Below are 15,151 nucleotides of genomic sequence, written 5' to 3'. Positions count from 1 at the left end.
TGCCATTTGATTGGCTGATTTGTCAAGGAAGGAGGAAGGAAGAGGAAAGACCAGTTATTCTTACTGTAACCCAGTGGCTCAACCCTCAGTGATGCGTCATCGTGGTCTGTTTTATTGGAAAACACTTATGACATTTTATGGGTACAAAAGATCGTTTATTGTAGGAGAGTTTCATGTGGTCTGCTGTGGTGTTTTAATCACTGAAACAGTCTGTTATCAGGGAAAGGAGACTTTACATTCAAACTTGACCCATGTGAACTTAATTTCCAATAAATGGCGGTTTCAAGGCAAGGCAAGGCAAGGCAAGTTTATTTGTATAGCACAATTCAACAACAAGGTGATTCAAAGTGCTTTACAGAGACATTAGAAACAAGAACAAATAAAAAGCATGATTTAAAATTGATTAAAACAAGCAAATAAACTAACTAACTAATTAACAAACAAACAAACAAACAAACAAACAAACAAACAAACAAACAAACAAACAAAACAGTATATAAAATCAAAACAGATAAAATCAGAACAGTAGATAAAATCAGTAGTTAAATGTAAGTTTTGAAATTTAATCTTAAAGTGTGGATTTGGTGCTTTATTCAAATGCAGCTGAGAACAGGTGAGTCTTCAACCTGGATTTAAATAAACTGAGTGTTTCAGCTGATCTGAGGCTTTCTGGGAGTTTGTTCCAGATATAAGGAGCATAAAAGCTGAATGCAGCTTCTCCGTGTCTGGTTCTGACTCTGGGAACTGATAAAAGACCGGATCCAGATGACCTGAGGGATCTGGATGGTTCATACTGGGTCAGGAGGTCATTGATGTATTTTGGTTCTAAACCATTCAGAGCTTTATAGGCCAGCATCAGAACTTCAAAGTCTATCCTCTGACGGACAGGCAGCCAGTGTAAGGACCTCAGAGCTGGACTGATGTGGTCCACTTTTTTGGTCTTAGTGAGGACTCGAGCAGCAGAGTTCTGAATGAGCTGTAGTTGTCTGACTGATTTTTTAGGTAGACCTGTAAAGATGCTGTTACAGTAATCAAGCCTACTAAAGATGAATGCATGGACTAGTTTTTCCAGGTCCTGTTGAGACATCAGATCTTTTATCCTTGATATATTCTTGAGGTGATAGTAAGCTGACTTTGTTATTGTCTTAATGTGTTTTTCTAAGTTTAGGTCTGCATCCATCACTACACCCAAATTTCTCGCCTGGTTTGTGGTTTTTAGATGTATAGATTGAAGTTCTCTGGTGACCTGTAATCGTTTTTCTTTGGCGCCAAAGACTATTACCTCAGTTTTGTTTTTGTTTAGCTGGAGAAAATTGTGGCACAACCAGTCATTGATTTCCTCAATGCATTTACCAAGAGCCTGTACAGGGCCTCGGTCTCCTGGTGACATTGTGATATATATTTGTGTGTCATCTGCATAGCTGTGATAGTTTATTTTGTTGTTGTTTATAATCTGTGCCAGTGGGAGCATGTAGATGTTAAACAGAAGGGGTCCCAAGATGGAACCTTGGGGAACTCCACATGTGATACTTGTCTGCTCAGATGTGAAGTTACCTATTGATACAAAGTATTTCCTGTTTTCTACGTATGTTTTGAACCAGTTTAGTACAGTTCCTGAAAGACCTGTCCAGTTCTCCAGTCGTTTGAGTAATATGTTGTGGTCAACTGTATCAAATGCTGCACTGAGATCCAGTAAAACTAGGACTGACATTTTTCCACTGTCTGTATTCAGACATATGTCATTAAACACTTTGGTCAGAGCGGTTTCAGTGCTGTGGTTCTGTCTAAAACCTGACTGGAAGGCATCGTAGCAATTATTCTGTTTTAAGAAGTAACTGAGCTGTTGAGAAACTGCTTTTTCAATGATCTTACTTAAAAACGGGAGATTTGAGATCGGCCTGTAGTTGTTCATTTGTGTCTTGTCAAGATTGTCCTTTTTCAGTATAGGTTTGATTACAGCAGTTTTTAGTGATTCTGGAAACACACCTGATAATAAAGAAAAGTTGACGATCTGTAACAGGTCTGACTCTAAAGTCTTTGAGACCTTTTTGAAAAAACTTGTTGGCAGGACATCTAAACAGCAGGAGGAGGAGTTCAGTTTACCTAAGATGTCCTCCAGGTCTTTGCTGTTAATAGGTTGAAACTGTTTCATGGTGTTTAAACAGTTTTTTGGTGGACACAGTACATATCCTGGATCTGCTGTTGATGTACCAATTGCTTGTCTAATTTTTTGGATTTTTTCAGTGAAGAATTTGGCAAAGTCATTGCAGGCCATGGTCGAATGAAGTTCAGCTGCCACTGACACAGGAGGGTTTGTTAGCCTGTCAACTGTAGAAAATAAGACCCGAGCATTATGGCTGTTTTTAGTGATGATGTCAGAGAAGTAGGACCTCCTTGCATTCCTCAGTTGTAAATTATAATTGTGAAGTTTCTCTTTATAAATGTCATAATGAACCTGGAGGTTTGTTTTTCTCCATCTGCGCTCAGCTTTCCTACACTCTCTTTTTTCTTTTTTCACCAGTGTGGAGTTTCTCCATGGAGACTTTTTCCTTCCAGAGATAACCTTCACCTTAATGGGAGCAATAGTGTCCATTACATTTAACATGTTAGCATTGAAGCTATTGACGAGCTCAAGCATACTTTTCTGAGACAGTGGTTAAAAAATTAACCTAACAGCCAATGAGGAAGAATGGATCATTAACCTTATATAAGTGCCAGCTTAGATATTGATTGACTGAATAACTGAAAGTGTTTGCAAAGGCTTTTTCAGTAAAGAGGATGAGAATGAGTTCACTGGGATCTGTTGTGGGAGATTTTAATTCTGCATGACATAGCAAAGCTAGGTTAGACCTGATTACCATGTAGGGAGGAACAGGGAGTGTGGAGAGTACAGTTTGTCCTGCTTGACTCTGACCGAGCAGGACTGGGTCAGAAAGGACAGAGAGTGCTGGGATGATTTCACCTGTATCCCAAATCAGACTTTTGGGCTTAACCCTCACGCAACCAAAATATTTTAGTGACTAAAATAATCAAGTGACTTCGCTTCGTTTCATACAGAAGTACTGTTTTGTGTATCATACTTGTACTCTTTCCTTTATCTGTGATATTTATTCTGATAACATGATTTTCAAGGGGTTTGAATCCACCGTCCGGTGTGTGTGTAGTCTCCATATGCTGTCCATGTCTGGGTGGGTTCTCTCCAGGTACTCAGAGATACTCCCACAGTCCAAAACATGCAGTTACAGTATGGGATTAGCTTCACTGCTAATTCTGAATTGGCCACAAGTATGAATGTGAGTGCAAATGGTTTTCTGCACCCTGCCTCTCACCCTGTGGCAGCTGGGATATGCTCCATGTTTTCAAGTTAACTAGTAAACCCAACTCATCTCCTTCAGCTGAGCTGTTTGCGTCCTCATTTTGTGCATCAAGTATCCTCAAGGCTTCTCCTGCAGTCAATCTTGCTACCTCATTTCATGATCTAGTGTAAACATATGGCTGGGTCGCCGGCGGGTTAAATGAACTGCACCTGAAATGGACCTGTTCTGCTTATCCTTATTTTCTAGCCTCTTAGAATGCATAATGAGATTGTTGTTTTTCATATCCTTGATTTGTCATAGGTGATAAAGACCCTTCTTGTTTAAATCCTGTCATTGCAATCCTGTCAAGTTCCTGAAGGGCTGGCAAATATGAGAAATCTGACTCTGGAGTACTGCCCTGTCTCTCTCTCTTTTTGACTTATATTTCTATGGCACATGCACTCTGATACCAGCAGTGATCATGTTTACCACCACTTACCAACAGCAGCACTGCTTTAGAACAGAAACCATCGAGCCTTTGCAAAGATCACGGCTCCTCGAGATAGTTTAATACCTGTGGCTGGGTGAGGGGATTTTGTAAATGCTGTGCAAGGATTTATAAGTGGGGCTCAGGGTTCCAGGCTTAAACAACAACAACAACAACAACAACAACTGTACTACAACTACACCCTGTGTGTTGCACTATTTGCTCTTCTTCTAAATTCCTCTGTTAGTTTCACCTTTAATGTTTTAATGTTGTTTTCTTTTAAAATGAAAGGTAACAGTTTACATATCATATCATATCATATCGTATATGTAAAAATAAAAATATGGAACTGGAAAAAATGATAAGAGATCCACTTCTATTAATTAGATGCTATATTCTGTTAGGATGCCTGGGTCGTTGACCCAGGGGTTTTGAGTTTATTATATTATTTATACTTTCTAGTCTTTGGTTTCTTTGAGTTCTGTCTTATAGTTTATGTCTCTGTCTTCTCTAGCTGCTCTGTCTCCCCTGTCAGCTGTATCCCCTTGTCTAGTTCGCGTCTCTGTGTATCCTTAGTTCCTATATCCCCGTGTCCAGTCAGTGTCTGTGTCTGCCCTGGTCCCACGTCTCTGTTCCCTCTGTTGCAGTGCGTGCGAGTCTGTGTCTTTGTTCAGTCTGTGTTATGTGTTTCCTGTTTTACTTTGAAAGTCCATGTCTGATGTTAATGTGTCTGGTTTTGCTTCCCCTTGTCTCGTTAGGCGTGATTTGCCCCAGCTGTGTTTCCCTCCTGTTACTCATTCCCTGATTGCTCCCTCTGTGTATTTAAGCCCTGTGTTTCTCTGTGTCCGTGTTGCGATCTACCGGTTACTTTGCTGTGTGTTTTGTCAATCCGCTGGTGTTAGTTTATTTTTGAGTTTTTCCAGTTATGTTATGTTTGCGTTCAGCATTAAAGCTGTTTTGGTTTAAGTTCTGTCTCCGGAGTCTGCACCTTGGGTCCTATCTAGGGTTGCCAACCGTCCCTTAAAATACGGAATCGTCCCGTATTTCGAAACAAAAGTACACGTCCCGTATTGAGCTAATAAGGGACGCACTTTGTCCCGTAATACAGTGAGAATCAAAAGTAGTCTATAACTTTTAATGGAATTAACGCTTTGTTTGAAAACATAATTCCCAGCCCCTCTCCTGCTTTGTGACCAATGAGCTGACAGCACACTTATGACAATTCGAGTATGACAAGTCAGATTACCGCTCATCTCATTGGTTGAGGAAAGGTCGCTTACGGAGAAAATACCGGAAGACAACCGATGACCACAACAACAAGCATGGCCAACAGGGAAACAAACGCCGACACTGCGGTGCAAGTCTCGGACGGCACACTGTGCCTCCATAAAATGAAGGTTATAACAGAAAATCTGTCGCTCGCTCTCTCTGTCTTTCACTCACACAGACACACCACCACATCAACTTTGCTAAATTGCTAATGAAAAACATTGATCAGGCAGCTGTGATTGAGCAGCAGTGTAAATCCAACTATTTTCACGGTTGTTGTGGTCGTGATCATTTTGTGATGCCACATGGAAAAGGCTCGGATGAGCTTTCCAAAGTTCTACAAGTTGTGCCTCCATCGCTTGTGTCCAGATCACACGCTGCACAGCTGTGCAGCAACGTCTTTTTCACCGACGTTTACGTGTTTGCGCGTGAGCAGCTGCGGTGACACCCTCACGAGCGATTGATGATCGGGAGCTGGTCGTGAGGTGTTAATCGCTTCTCGTTACCCCACGTATACTACACGATGTACGATGAAGGCCAAAATCGGGCTGATCACCAAATCGGTCGCACGACTCAAAAATCGGCTCAAAATGGGCCAAAAATCGCACAATGTGAGCCCAGCATTAGAGCAGCAATGTTTGTTCGCTCAGAGAAAGAAAAAAAAAGGCTGCAAAAGTACAGGGAGGAATGGGAAAAGGAAAACACCTGGCTGGAAAAGTGCACTATAAAGCGCACTGCACTGTGTGCCGGCGCACTTTTTCCATAGGCATGCTTCTATTGGTGGGCACATGAAGAACACGAGGGGCATGAAAGCTCGGGGAACCCTTTACCAATTTTTTGTCCGCCAGGCCACGGCAGAAGCAGATATGGTATGTAAACACTGGTTTGTTTTTTTTAAACCCTCTGGTTAAGGTTAATATGGGCATGTGCGGTGAATATCAGGGCTATGTGGCCAGAAGTGTGATAATATAATTTATTTTGTGTAATAAACAACTGCAAGGATAGATGATTACAACAAATAGATGACTAATACATAAAAGTAATACATAGATGAATAATGATGATGAGTTAAGATGCGTAATCATGGGAACAAGTGGGTTTACAAACAGGAGCAGCTGATTAGCATTAGAAAAGCTGAAATAATACCTCAACTGAAGCCAACTGTACTAAATGCACTAAATGTGCACTGTTACAAGAATGATTTTGTTCTATTGTTTTCTATTAATTTATATAATTTTAAGTTAAGTAGGACAGAGTTCTTTTAAAGAAAGATTTACTTATATTCTCAAAAGTTAAGCATGACAGGCTTCTGTTTAAGAAAGAGACCTGTTTTACTGTGTTAATGTTGTCATTGTGAGCTAAAAATAAATGGCTAAATGATCATTTGTTTCCCATATGGTCATATCACAAAGAATATGCATCTGCTTAAATCAAGTTCAAGTCAAATGGTTAAAAAATAATTTCACACACAAAAAAAGAGCTACCACACTGGGAAGGGTGAAGACAACTGGGTTGCCCGGCCCTGGCCACGAGGTGTCCCTTATTTATTTTTCAGGGAGTTGGCAACCCTAGTCCTATCCCTGTCCGCACACAGCCGACACCTAACATATTCTTTCCCAGGCTGTTTCTGTTTCTAGGGGTCACTACTTATTATACCATTTTAAGTGGCTGTAACTTGGAAGTTCACACACTGTGCTATACTAGGTAAATAGAAACAGACTGGGCCGTTCTGTTCTCCTCTGGGAGGTCTGCCTCTATCACATTAGACCTATCTGGCTCCTTTGGAAAGCATGAACAAACAGCGCCCACTTGACTGTTTCCATGCAGTGCAGCGCAGTGACAGCCATTGTTTTTTACAGAGAGGACAGATTAGTTCAGGTGTGTCTTGGCTTAACCATTAAACCCAGGCTTTATCCAGTTAAATCCTCTGCCGACCTCTTTAGATCGGTGAATGCTGGGACCTTTGCCTGAGCTTTTACAGCATTGTGCTATTCTGCTTTTTGTTTTCTGGGAAAAATGTTGGAAAAGATCTTGCTCCTGCTCAGTTTGTCACTTTCTGTGGCAGAAGGGCTCTGTAAACCAGGTAAGGCTCTTAAAATGTAACCTTTGGTCAAATATTGTGTGTTCACATTTTTAAAAAAAATACATAAATTCATTAATATGAGTAAACACAGGCTTTGTGTACAGGAGTTTTATCCCTTCTTAGCCCAGAAGTGAGTGTGGAATGCAGCTTCTAATCTATTTACTGGAACAAAGTCAGATTAGACACATAACTTAGCATTTACCTCACAACAAGGGTTTCATTCATTCCATCGTGATTGTAGACTTGAACAATGATCCTAAAATTGCTAATCTACAACCAAACTATGAGGAAATAGCTGAGAGAGACTAAATTTGACGCTGCTGCTCTTGGGATTCAGTCTATCAGCACAGGAAAGATAAACTGCAGCAGCTACACTTCTCATCTAAAGCCTAGCACAGCAATTCATGGCACGCAGAGGACATTTCAGTCTGTTTTATCTTTATAGGTGTTGGAGAAGCCTACAAAGTTCGATTCAGCATCAAAACCGCACTGGGAGATCAAGCTGTATGTATATATTTAAATATTCCTCCACATCCTCAGATCGCTCTTCTTGCCCTAAACAGCTCTGACTTCATAATATTAAAAACAGGAATGCAATCCCGTTCCCTAAAAAATTTGAATGTTTTGTGAATTATAAATAAAGAAAGTAATGATTTCCAACCTATATTTACAAAGAAAATGTGGTGGAACTGAGAAATGTGATCATTCATGTCCAGCATTACAATCAGTTGAAGTTCCAGGTGCAACAATAGATCAGAAAAGTTGTGTAATGCTAAAAAAAAACAAGCAATACACCCCCAAACACCTGCTTTGGACACATCTTAGTAATTAGATAAACAGGATTACGTTTAAAAAAAAAAAAAAAACCATGCTAGGCAGGGTAAGTCTTTCGACACAGGGAGAATTTCAATACTCTGGCACAGATTTGTGGAACAAAGAGGAAACAGAGAGAATTTTAATCTTCTACAGTACACTGATCATAGATAATATCATTAATGTTTCAGAGAATCCAGCAAAATCTCTGTACGCAAGAGAAAAGGGCTGCAAATCACTGCTGAATGGCTGTCATGCCCTCAGAGAACACTTTAATATAAATCAGACATGAATCTGGAGTGAACATCACCACATGGGCTCAGGAATACTTTTGAAAGTTCAAAGTGTACCATGCAAATAAAAAATACATGCAGAAACAAGATCCAGAGATGCTGCTGTCTCCGTTTATGCAGCTCATTCAAAAGAGATTGAGACAAAGAGGAAAAACCTCCTGAACAGCTTTCCTCTTTAAGATCTGTGATGGCCCTGAGTGCTTTTGTGAAGATACCATGGGCAACTTGCAAATCTTTAAAGGCACCGTTGAAACTCAATGATGCACTCACTAGCCACTTTATTAGGACCTGTTTCTATCTGCCTTAATCCTTTATCTCAACAAAGCGGCGAAAACATTTCTTCAGAGTTTTATGCAGCGACTGCAAATTTTGTACGCACATCCATTATGTGAATCTCCCTTTGGACATTCCAAAGGTGTCTGTTGGGCATTTAAATCAACTGTGTTGGATCAAGGACACATCTAAAACCTGCAGGACACCGGCCCTCAAGGCCTGGAGTTGGACACCCCTGATTTAGACCAAATTCTGACCTTATTAATCCTCATCTTTCTAATCTTCTATTGTCCAGTTTCCTGCTCTTAGCTGACAGGAGTGCTTCCCGGTGTGGTCTTCTGCTTTCTGCTTCAAGATTTGGTGTGCTATGCGTCGAGAGATCATCTTCTGTGTGGTTGTAACTAGCAGTTATGAGTTGCTTTTGCCTTCTTGTTAACTCAAAGCAGTCTGGTCATTGTTCTCTGACCCTTTGCATCAACAAGGCATTTTCACATAGAGAACTGCTGCTTACTGGATATTTTCTCTCTGTTTTCTGGACTGTTTTTTTTGTTACAGATGGTTGTGTGCGAACATCTAAGCAAATCAGAAATTCCTGAAATACCGTACTCAGAACCCGGACGTGTGGCATTAAAAGCCACTGACATGCATGCTTGCGTGTGGCTGGACAATTAGATATGTATGCTGATGAGCAGTTAAACAGATGTACCTAATAAGGTGGTCACGATTGCATACGTAGATTTTAAAATTGAAAGTCTTGCTTATTTCAGCAAGAACACATCGCACATTCGTTGGGTACTGCAGCAGATAAAATCGAGAATCGAGAGATTAAACGTCTGTTCAGACCTGTTAGGCATTATAACCGTTCTGCACATTATGAGGGAACAAATATGACAGAGGAGGCCTCAAATATCTGCAGGGACACAGCAGCAGTAAGTGTTGGGAAATTTCCAAATACTTACAGAGGGAGTAGAAATGCTACTTTTCCAATTTAAATGCAACTTGCTGATGGTATGAAGTTTAAGACACACACACACACACACACACACACACACCAATATTAACTAATTTCCAAATCATTAACTTCTGCTTTTATTAATATTTTACACGCCATCATTTTAGAGTCATGGTTACAATCAAGTGCTTAATATTATCCAGAATTCTCTTAAAGTGCATGTGACTGCTTAATATGAGGCCAAGGTCCATGTGGCGAACAGTTAACCTTTGCTGAAAAACAGTCCCTAATCTGATGTTGCTGATTTTGCAGTATCCCTGGAACAAAAATGAAATGTTCCTTTTCCGGGCCGCTCTGGCTTTTGCCATGAGGGATTTCACTAACGGAGAAGAATTTGGGTAAGACTGTTTTTGTGTCATCTGTTCTTAAACAGTTGTAAAAACATAATAGAACATCTCTTAACACGATAGGTGACTCACATTTTATAACTTCGCTTTCATTGTCTTGTAAAACTTCACCAGGGTTTCAGACATCCATCCGTGTAACGAGACTCAGAGAGTGTCCTTCTGGTTTGTGGTGACGAGGCCGAACACCATGGCTCTTGTTGATAAAGGAACTGTGGAGATGGCTATAAAGTAATCACATGCTACAGTTTTAGTTATTGGTACTATTATTGTTATATTTTCTTCTTAGCTGGATGTAAATAATGGATGTTAAAGTATTTTTCTTAAACATTTATTACCCATTTTATCATTTCCTAGAAAATTCTAAAATGACTAATAACTAATGGGTTTTCCAAATAAATATGAATGGGGGCGTAATTATGTTCCCAATGAATGTTTGGCTCACATATGGTGCGAAAGTGCAGCTTTCTAGATTATGTAGCGCAGGAACAGGTGTGTCGTGACATTTTTTATATTTTGCTTTAACACGTGTGCCTGTGTCATGGCTTTTGGTTACTCTCTCACACAAGATTTGCCACTGCCAGAGGTTTGTTTTCTTTTGAACAAGGCTTCAAAGCTCCAACCTAAACCATAAACCACAAACCTGATCACTAACCTTAACACTTCAAACACTTTGCTTTCAAACACCATCTATTTTATGTATGCATGCATGAGCAGGTTTACCCTGGGTTATGCAGTGTGGCCATAGAAACTAAGTCGATCCCTTTTATTTTTATGAAGTAACAGGTTATTTTTGTACTTAAGTGAACATAATTTCCCTCATGTGGGTAATGAGCATTCTCATTTAAACATTTCCATCCGTCCATCACACTTTTCTGGTCACCAGTCCATTACAGGGGAAACAGAGAGAGACGGCTGTTCATGCACAACCAGCCATTAACATCCACTATTTTAATGGATCACAATAACTGATACAGAAAGCAGTAGAATTTATTTAAAAAGCGAACAAATATTTTTAGTAACCCCCCCAAAAAGCGCCAAACAAATCCTCTGTTTCTACTGTAAATGCATGTGTTATGTAGAGCAGCATAACTTAAGGCAGGTGCTCTTCACCATTTTTGTGTTTTTAACATTTACGGTTAGCATTTATGAAGCTCAAATTTTGTATGGGACTTTGCACTGAACCACTACTCCTTTGTACTGGGATGAGTCACTTCATAAATGTTTGGTCAACTAGCGTGTTTATTTCCAGCTGGCATCTTATCTTTGGAGGTTTTCCAGGCTCATATCTAGGAGGAGACTCACAGGCAGACTTTGGAATCACAGATTTCCCAAGATTCTGGCACAAATTCACCAGCTTGTAGAATTTATGTGGGAAGTCAGGGTATTTTGAAGCTTTTTTTCCTGTACAGGAACGATAAGGTCAGCTAATTAAAAAAAAAAAAGTTTTAAAATTGTAGTTTGAATTCAAACTACAGCCAATGTTTTTATACAGTTTAATACCTGTAAGAATGCATTGATTACTATTTCTGATCCTCGGCAGCCTTGGCCCACTTCAGTAGCTTCTGTGTCCAGCTTGTACAGCAGGTCCTGCAGAGGAACTGGCCAACTGCAAACTAACTTAATGGGTTCGCAGTGTGTATACCACTCACTGTTGAGGCACTGCTGTGTTAACTTGGCATACTTTCACCACCTCCTCTTGTCTGCCTCCTTAATGCATTCGTTTCAGGGGATGCTAAGTTCTAAGACGACAAACTGGTTTCAAAGCTTCCAAAAAACAGTTCCAGCCCCAGGTCAACCTAAAAGTTAAAAACAGTTTTATCACTCATGATAAAAAATGCTTTTGTGTGTGACTCATCAGTTTTAAGAAGTACTTAGAGATCCCCTGGAGGATGTACTGTACTGAGAAATGACCCTGACCGGAGGAAAGAGTTTAAAATCGGCTACATTTAAGCATTACTGAAACACTATTGCATGAACACGTGGAGCAAAAGTGTGACTTTAACGTCCGCATACTTGTGTTTTTGACACAAAGTTGCAAATCTTTAAGTATTTGGCCAATGAAACACTTTGTGATTTTTGTCTCTGCGCACCACTACAGTGGATTTTATCTGGATATGATAAAAATGCAGCTTTAATTAAAGCTGCATTAACCTCAATTGCAGCCACTTTTATGTATTTTCAGAGAAATTGGACAACTGACTGTCAAGTAGTTGAGAAATAACTTGCATTTTGTGGCCTTAATGCTCAACATGACGTCCAAATAAATCCATCAGGGAGAGATTCATTAAAAAGAATGAATGCACAGACCAGCTCAGCAACACTAAAAGACCCTAAAGACCACAGAAGATAACTGATGAAGTGCATGATAACAGAATTGTTTCTAAAGTTAAGAAAATGTTTGGACAACCAGAACGATGGGAAGAGAAAAGTATTTCTAGATCTACTGGATTTAATCAACTTAGGTGGTGTAAAGAGGCAAAACTGTAAAAACTGTGTTGCTGTCCAGAGTCAGTGCAGTTTTGCCTTTTCCAGAATAATCCCCTTAAATGAAATCTTTTTTTTTGTCCAATAGAAAATCGAGAAATCGAATCAACGGTGCTTTTCTGCTAACAGATAAAACTCTGGAGTTCGATGGCATCTATCCCACTCTGGCAGCACCGGTCTCCCCTGACACCCCTCCGTGGCTCATTGTCTTCGGGGTGGTCATGGGTGCAGTTAGCGTCGGCATCATCGCCCTGCTTGTGTATCCTCTGGTCCAAAGAAAACTGTGAGCAGATGACTGTGGATGTATTTAATTTAGCTTTTTGAAAATATGATAACTGAGCTTCATTTGATCTGCTCATTCTTTTTGTAGGAAGAAAAACATGGATGCAGATGACGAGGACAGCGACGAAGAGACAGGGGTGAAAACGGCTGAAAACGGTGCAAATGACGGTATTTATAACTCGACGTTCTCGGACGATGAGCGATTCACGCAGATGTAAAGTGCTCTTATAAAAAAACTGCCGTGCCACAGTGTGAAAAATTATGTGATTTTCTTTAAAGTTTCTAATGTAATTCATTTCAGTTTTGACATGTTAATTTGCTGGGCCTTTCAATACAATAATCACAGGCTGCCTTAAACAAATCCAGTGTTTCACACTATTTAACTGCCGTTTTACAAATAAATGTGTTTTTCCCCCTCAACCAAAGTGTTGAAGGATGATTTATCAAAGATCTCTGTATGACGGGTTGTGTTAAGATATTTTGCCAAAGTGGGGTCTATATACTAACCATTTACAACCAGTCAAATGGTCCCATTTATGAAGAAGGCTCATTCCTACCTTTGTAAGTCTAGGAGGCCTGGCTTTATGATTACCTTTGAAGGAATTCAATAAAATCCTCTGTTAAACCACTCATGGTTCCTTATCTGCACTCTGTGTTGGTACAAAGTTTCAAGCTTATGTGTGAACAGGTGTTTAAACTGCAATGTTTGACTTGCTGTATTCTGCCTCCCTGCAGGGCATTTCCCTCAAATGATTTAACACCGGTGACCTTTCACAGGTAGTAAACTGTTACCAGTAATTCTGGTAAAGAGTCTGGTCATATTACTGGTATTTCCGAGTAACATAAAAGACATTATTAAAGACGATGTGACACTCTATAGATTTTTCTTCAGAGTTCTGTAAAGATGTTGAATATCCCACCCCTCTCACCAAATAGCCAATCAACAGCTAAACCTAGAAACATACGAGCCAATCACGATGCAGCATTGACTCAGTAGCGCTTGACAGCTCTGTGCTGGCAGGTAAATCCACTTGTTAATGAAATTGTAGCTTGTATGCAGCTGCATTCGTTCGGTGCTCTCATGGGATCAGCAGAGATGATGAATTTGTTGGCACTTACTGGATTAAGACTAATAAAGTCTTAATGCTGATGGTGGAAAAAAGAGCTTTATAGCTTATCTGGTGCAAATTCACCAAACATTTGAACATTTTTAAAAATCACATTTGATATTTGGTTTCATAAATGCAGTTTTGATGCCACAGTGGTAACATTTATGGATGTCTATCTTTAGAGAGAGGCAATAACACCACTAAATAGGCACTTCTAAGTTAACATGTGGTAAAAAGTAAATGACCTGGTTCTTATATAGAGCTGTTCTACTCTGCTTGAGCACTCAAAGCACTTTGTTCAACTTGCCTCATTCATCCATTCACAAAAACACTTTTTTCATGCCGAAGTGGTTTCTATCTAATATTCACACTCAAATGAACTCTTTGAGAGCAACTTGGTGTTCAGTAACTTGCCCAAGGAGACTTAGTGACTAACTCAGAAATAATTCCAGTTGATGGTATTCTAATTTACAGAATAATTACAGCTTATTAAACATTCATATGGCTCTAAGGGTTGTGGTAACTTTTCCAAATCTGTTTTTGACTTTGAATAAAATTATACAGATAAATAATCTGACTAAACGGAAGATATTTCTATTTATATGTATGCAGGCTGACTTTCTAGAAACTTAAGTTAACTTTCCAGACACACTGGACCCATTTGTTAATCAATAATGTGACCAAAGGGATGTTTGCAGATTTTTTTTTTTAGGAGGACCCATAGCAGCAATGCTGTGGCCATTGTTCTGGAGGAAACATGCTATATGCTATATGTAAAAGGGCAAACTGTTTTTAAAAAAAAAAGCAAATACAGAACTTTATATGCAGCCATGACAGTGATGAAAATTTCTGATTCCTCATTTTATTGACCTGGCCTTTTCACTTTCTCTGTTTGGTATTCTTACTCTTAAAATCCATGTCAAGCTATGTACTAAGGTTATAGGTGCCATCCTTAAAACACAAAAGGTTTTCTCTTTGTTTTTGACCCTTAGCATCCCTCATATATTGAGTTCCAGATGGTTCCACCGGGGTAAAGGATTACTCTTCCTAAAAATAAAAAAAAAAAGCTTTTTGTAAAAATTGTTTTTTTCCCCATGATTCAAGGGAACAGTTTTTAGGGTGTTTACAAGCATTAAGGTTTTTCTGTGCTAAAAGGTCACCGCGTGAGCCATTATGAGAACAGTTTGAGTGGTTTGAGTTTGATGGGTGCTGTATTTATTCAAACTGGTTTGCACAGATGAGCAGCTATATCATACTTAACACAGAGGACGGAGGCTCAGGCAACACGGCCATCGTAAGAGACCACATCTCGAGAAATGTTCTTGAGATATCCCTCCCAAGACAATACTTAAAACCAGACTTGGAAAATGGACATAACCCCGAGGGACCTGAATGAAATAATC

The 15,151-nt window shown here is 39.6% G+C and overlaps 1 protein-coding gene across 2 annotated transcripts; it reads left to right on the top strand.

The window, feature by feature from the left end:
* Window positions 1–6,781: 6,781 nt before the first annotated feature.
* Window positions 6,782–13,268, top strand: cltrn (collectrin, amino acid transport regulator). 2 transcript variants are annotated; one of them, XM_085448652.1, is made up of 6 exons: window positions 7,004–7,135; window positions 7,581–7,639; window positions 9,779–9,864; window positions 9,988–10,101; window positions 12,446–12,640; window positions 12,728–13,268. In XM_085448652.1, the coding sequence occupies exons 1-6, from the start codon at window positions 7,069–7,071 to the stop codon at window positions 12,855–12,857; spliced, it is 651 nt and encodes a 216-aa protein (XP_085304778.1). In that variant the 5' UTR covers window positions 7,004–7,068; the 3' UTR covers window positions 12,858–13,268. The 2 variants fall into 2 exon arrangements, with proteins under 2 accessions (XP_085304779.1, XP_085304778.1); XM_085448653.1 differs by lacking the exon at window positions 7,581–7,639 and having other exon boundaries at window positions 6,782–7,135.
* Window positions 13,269–15,151: the final 1,883 nt, after the last annotated feature.

The sequence above is a fragment of the Copadichromis virginalis genome, linkage group LG23 (assembly GCF_057382275.1).
Source record: "Copadichromis virginalis isolate Kocher_CV1m ecotype Utaka linkage group LG23, C_Virginalis_male_GT1.1, whole genome shotgun sequence".
NCBI lineage: Eukaryota > Metazoa > Chordata > Actinopteri > Cichliformes > Cichlidae > Copadichromis > Copadichromis virginalis.
Note: the sequence above shows the minus strand (reverse complement) of the source record. Positions and strands in the feature narration are given on the sequence as shown.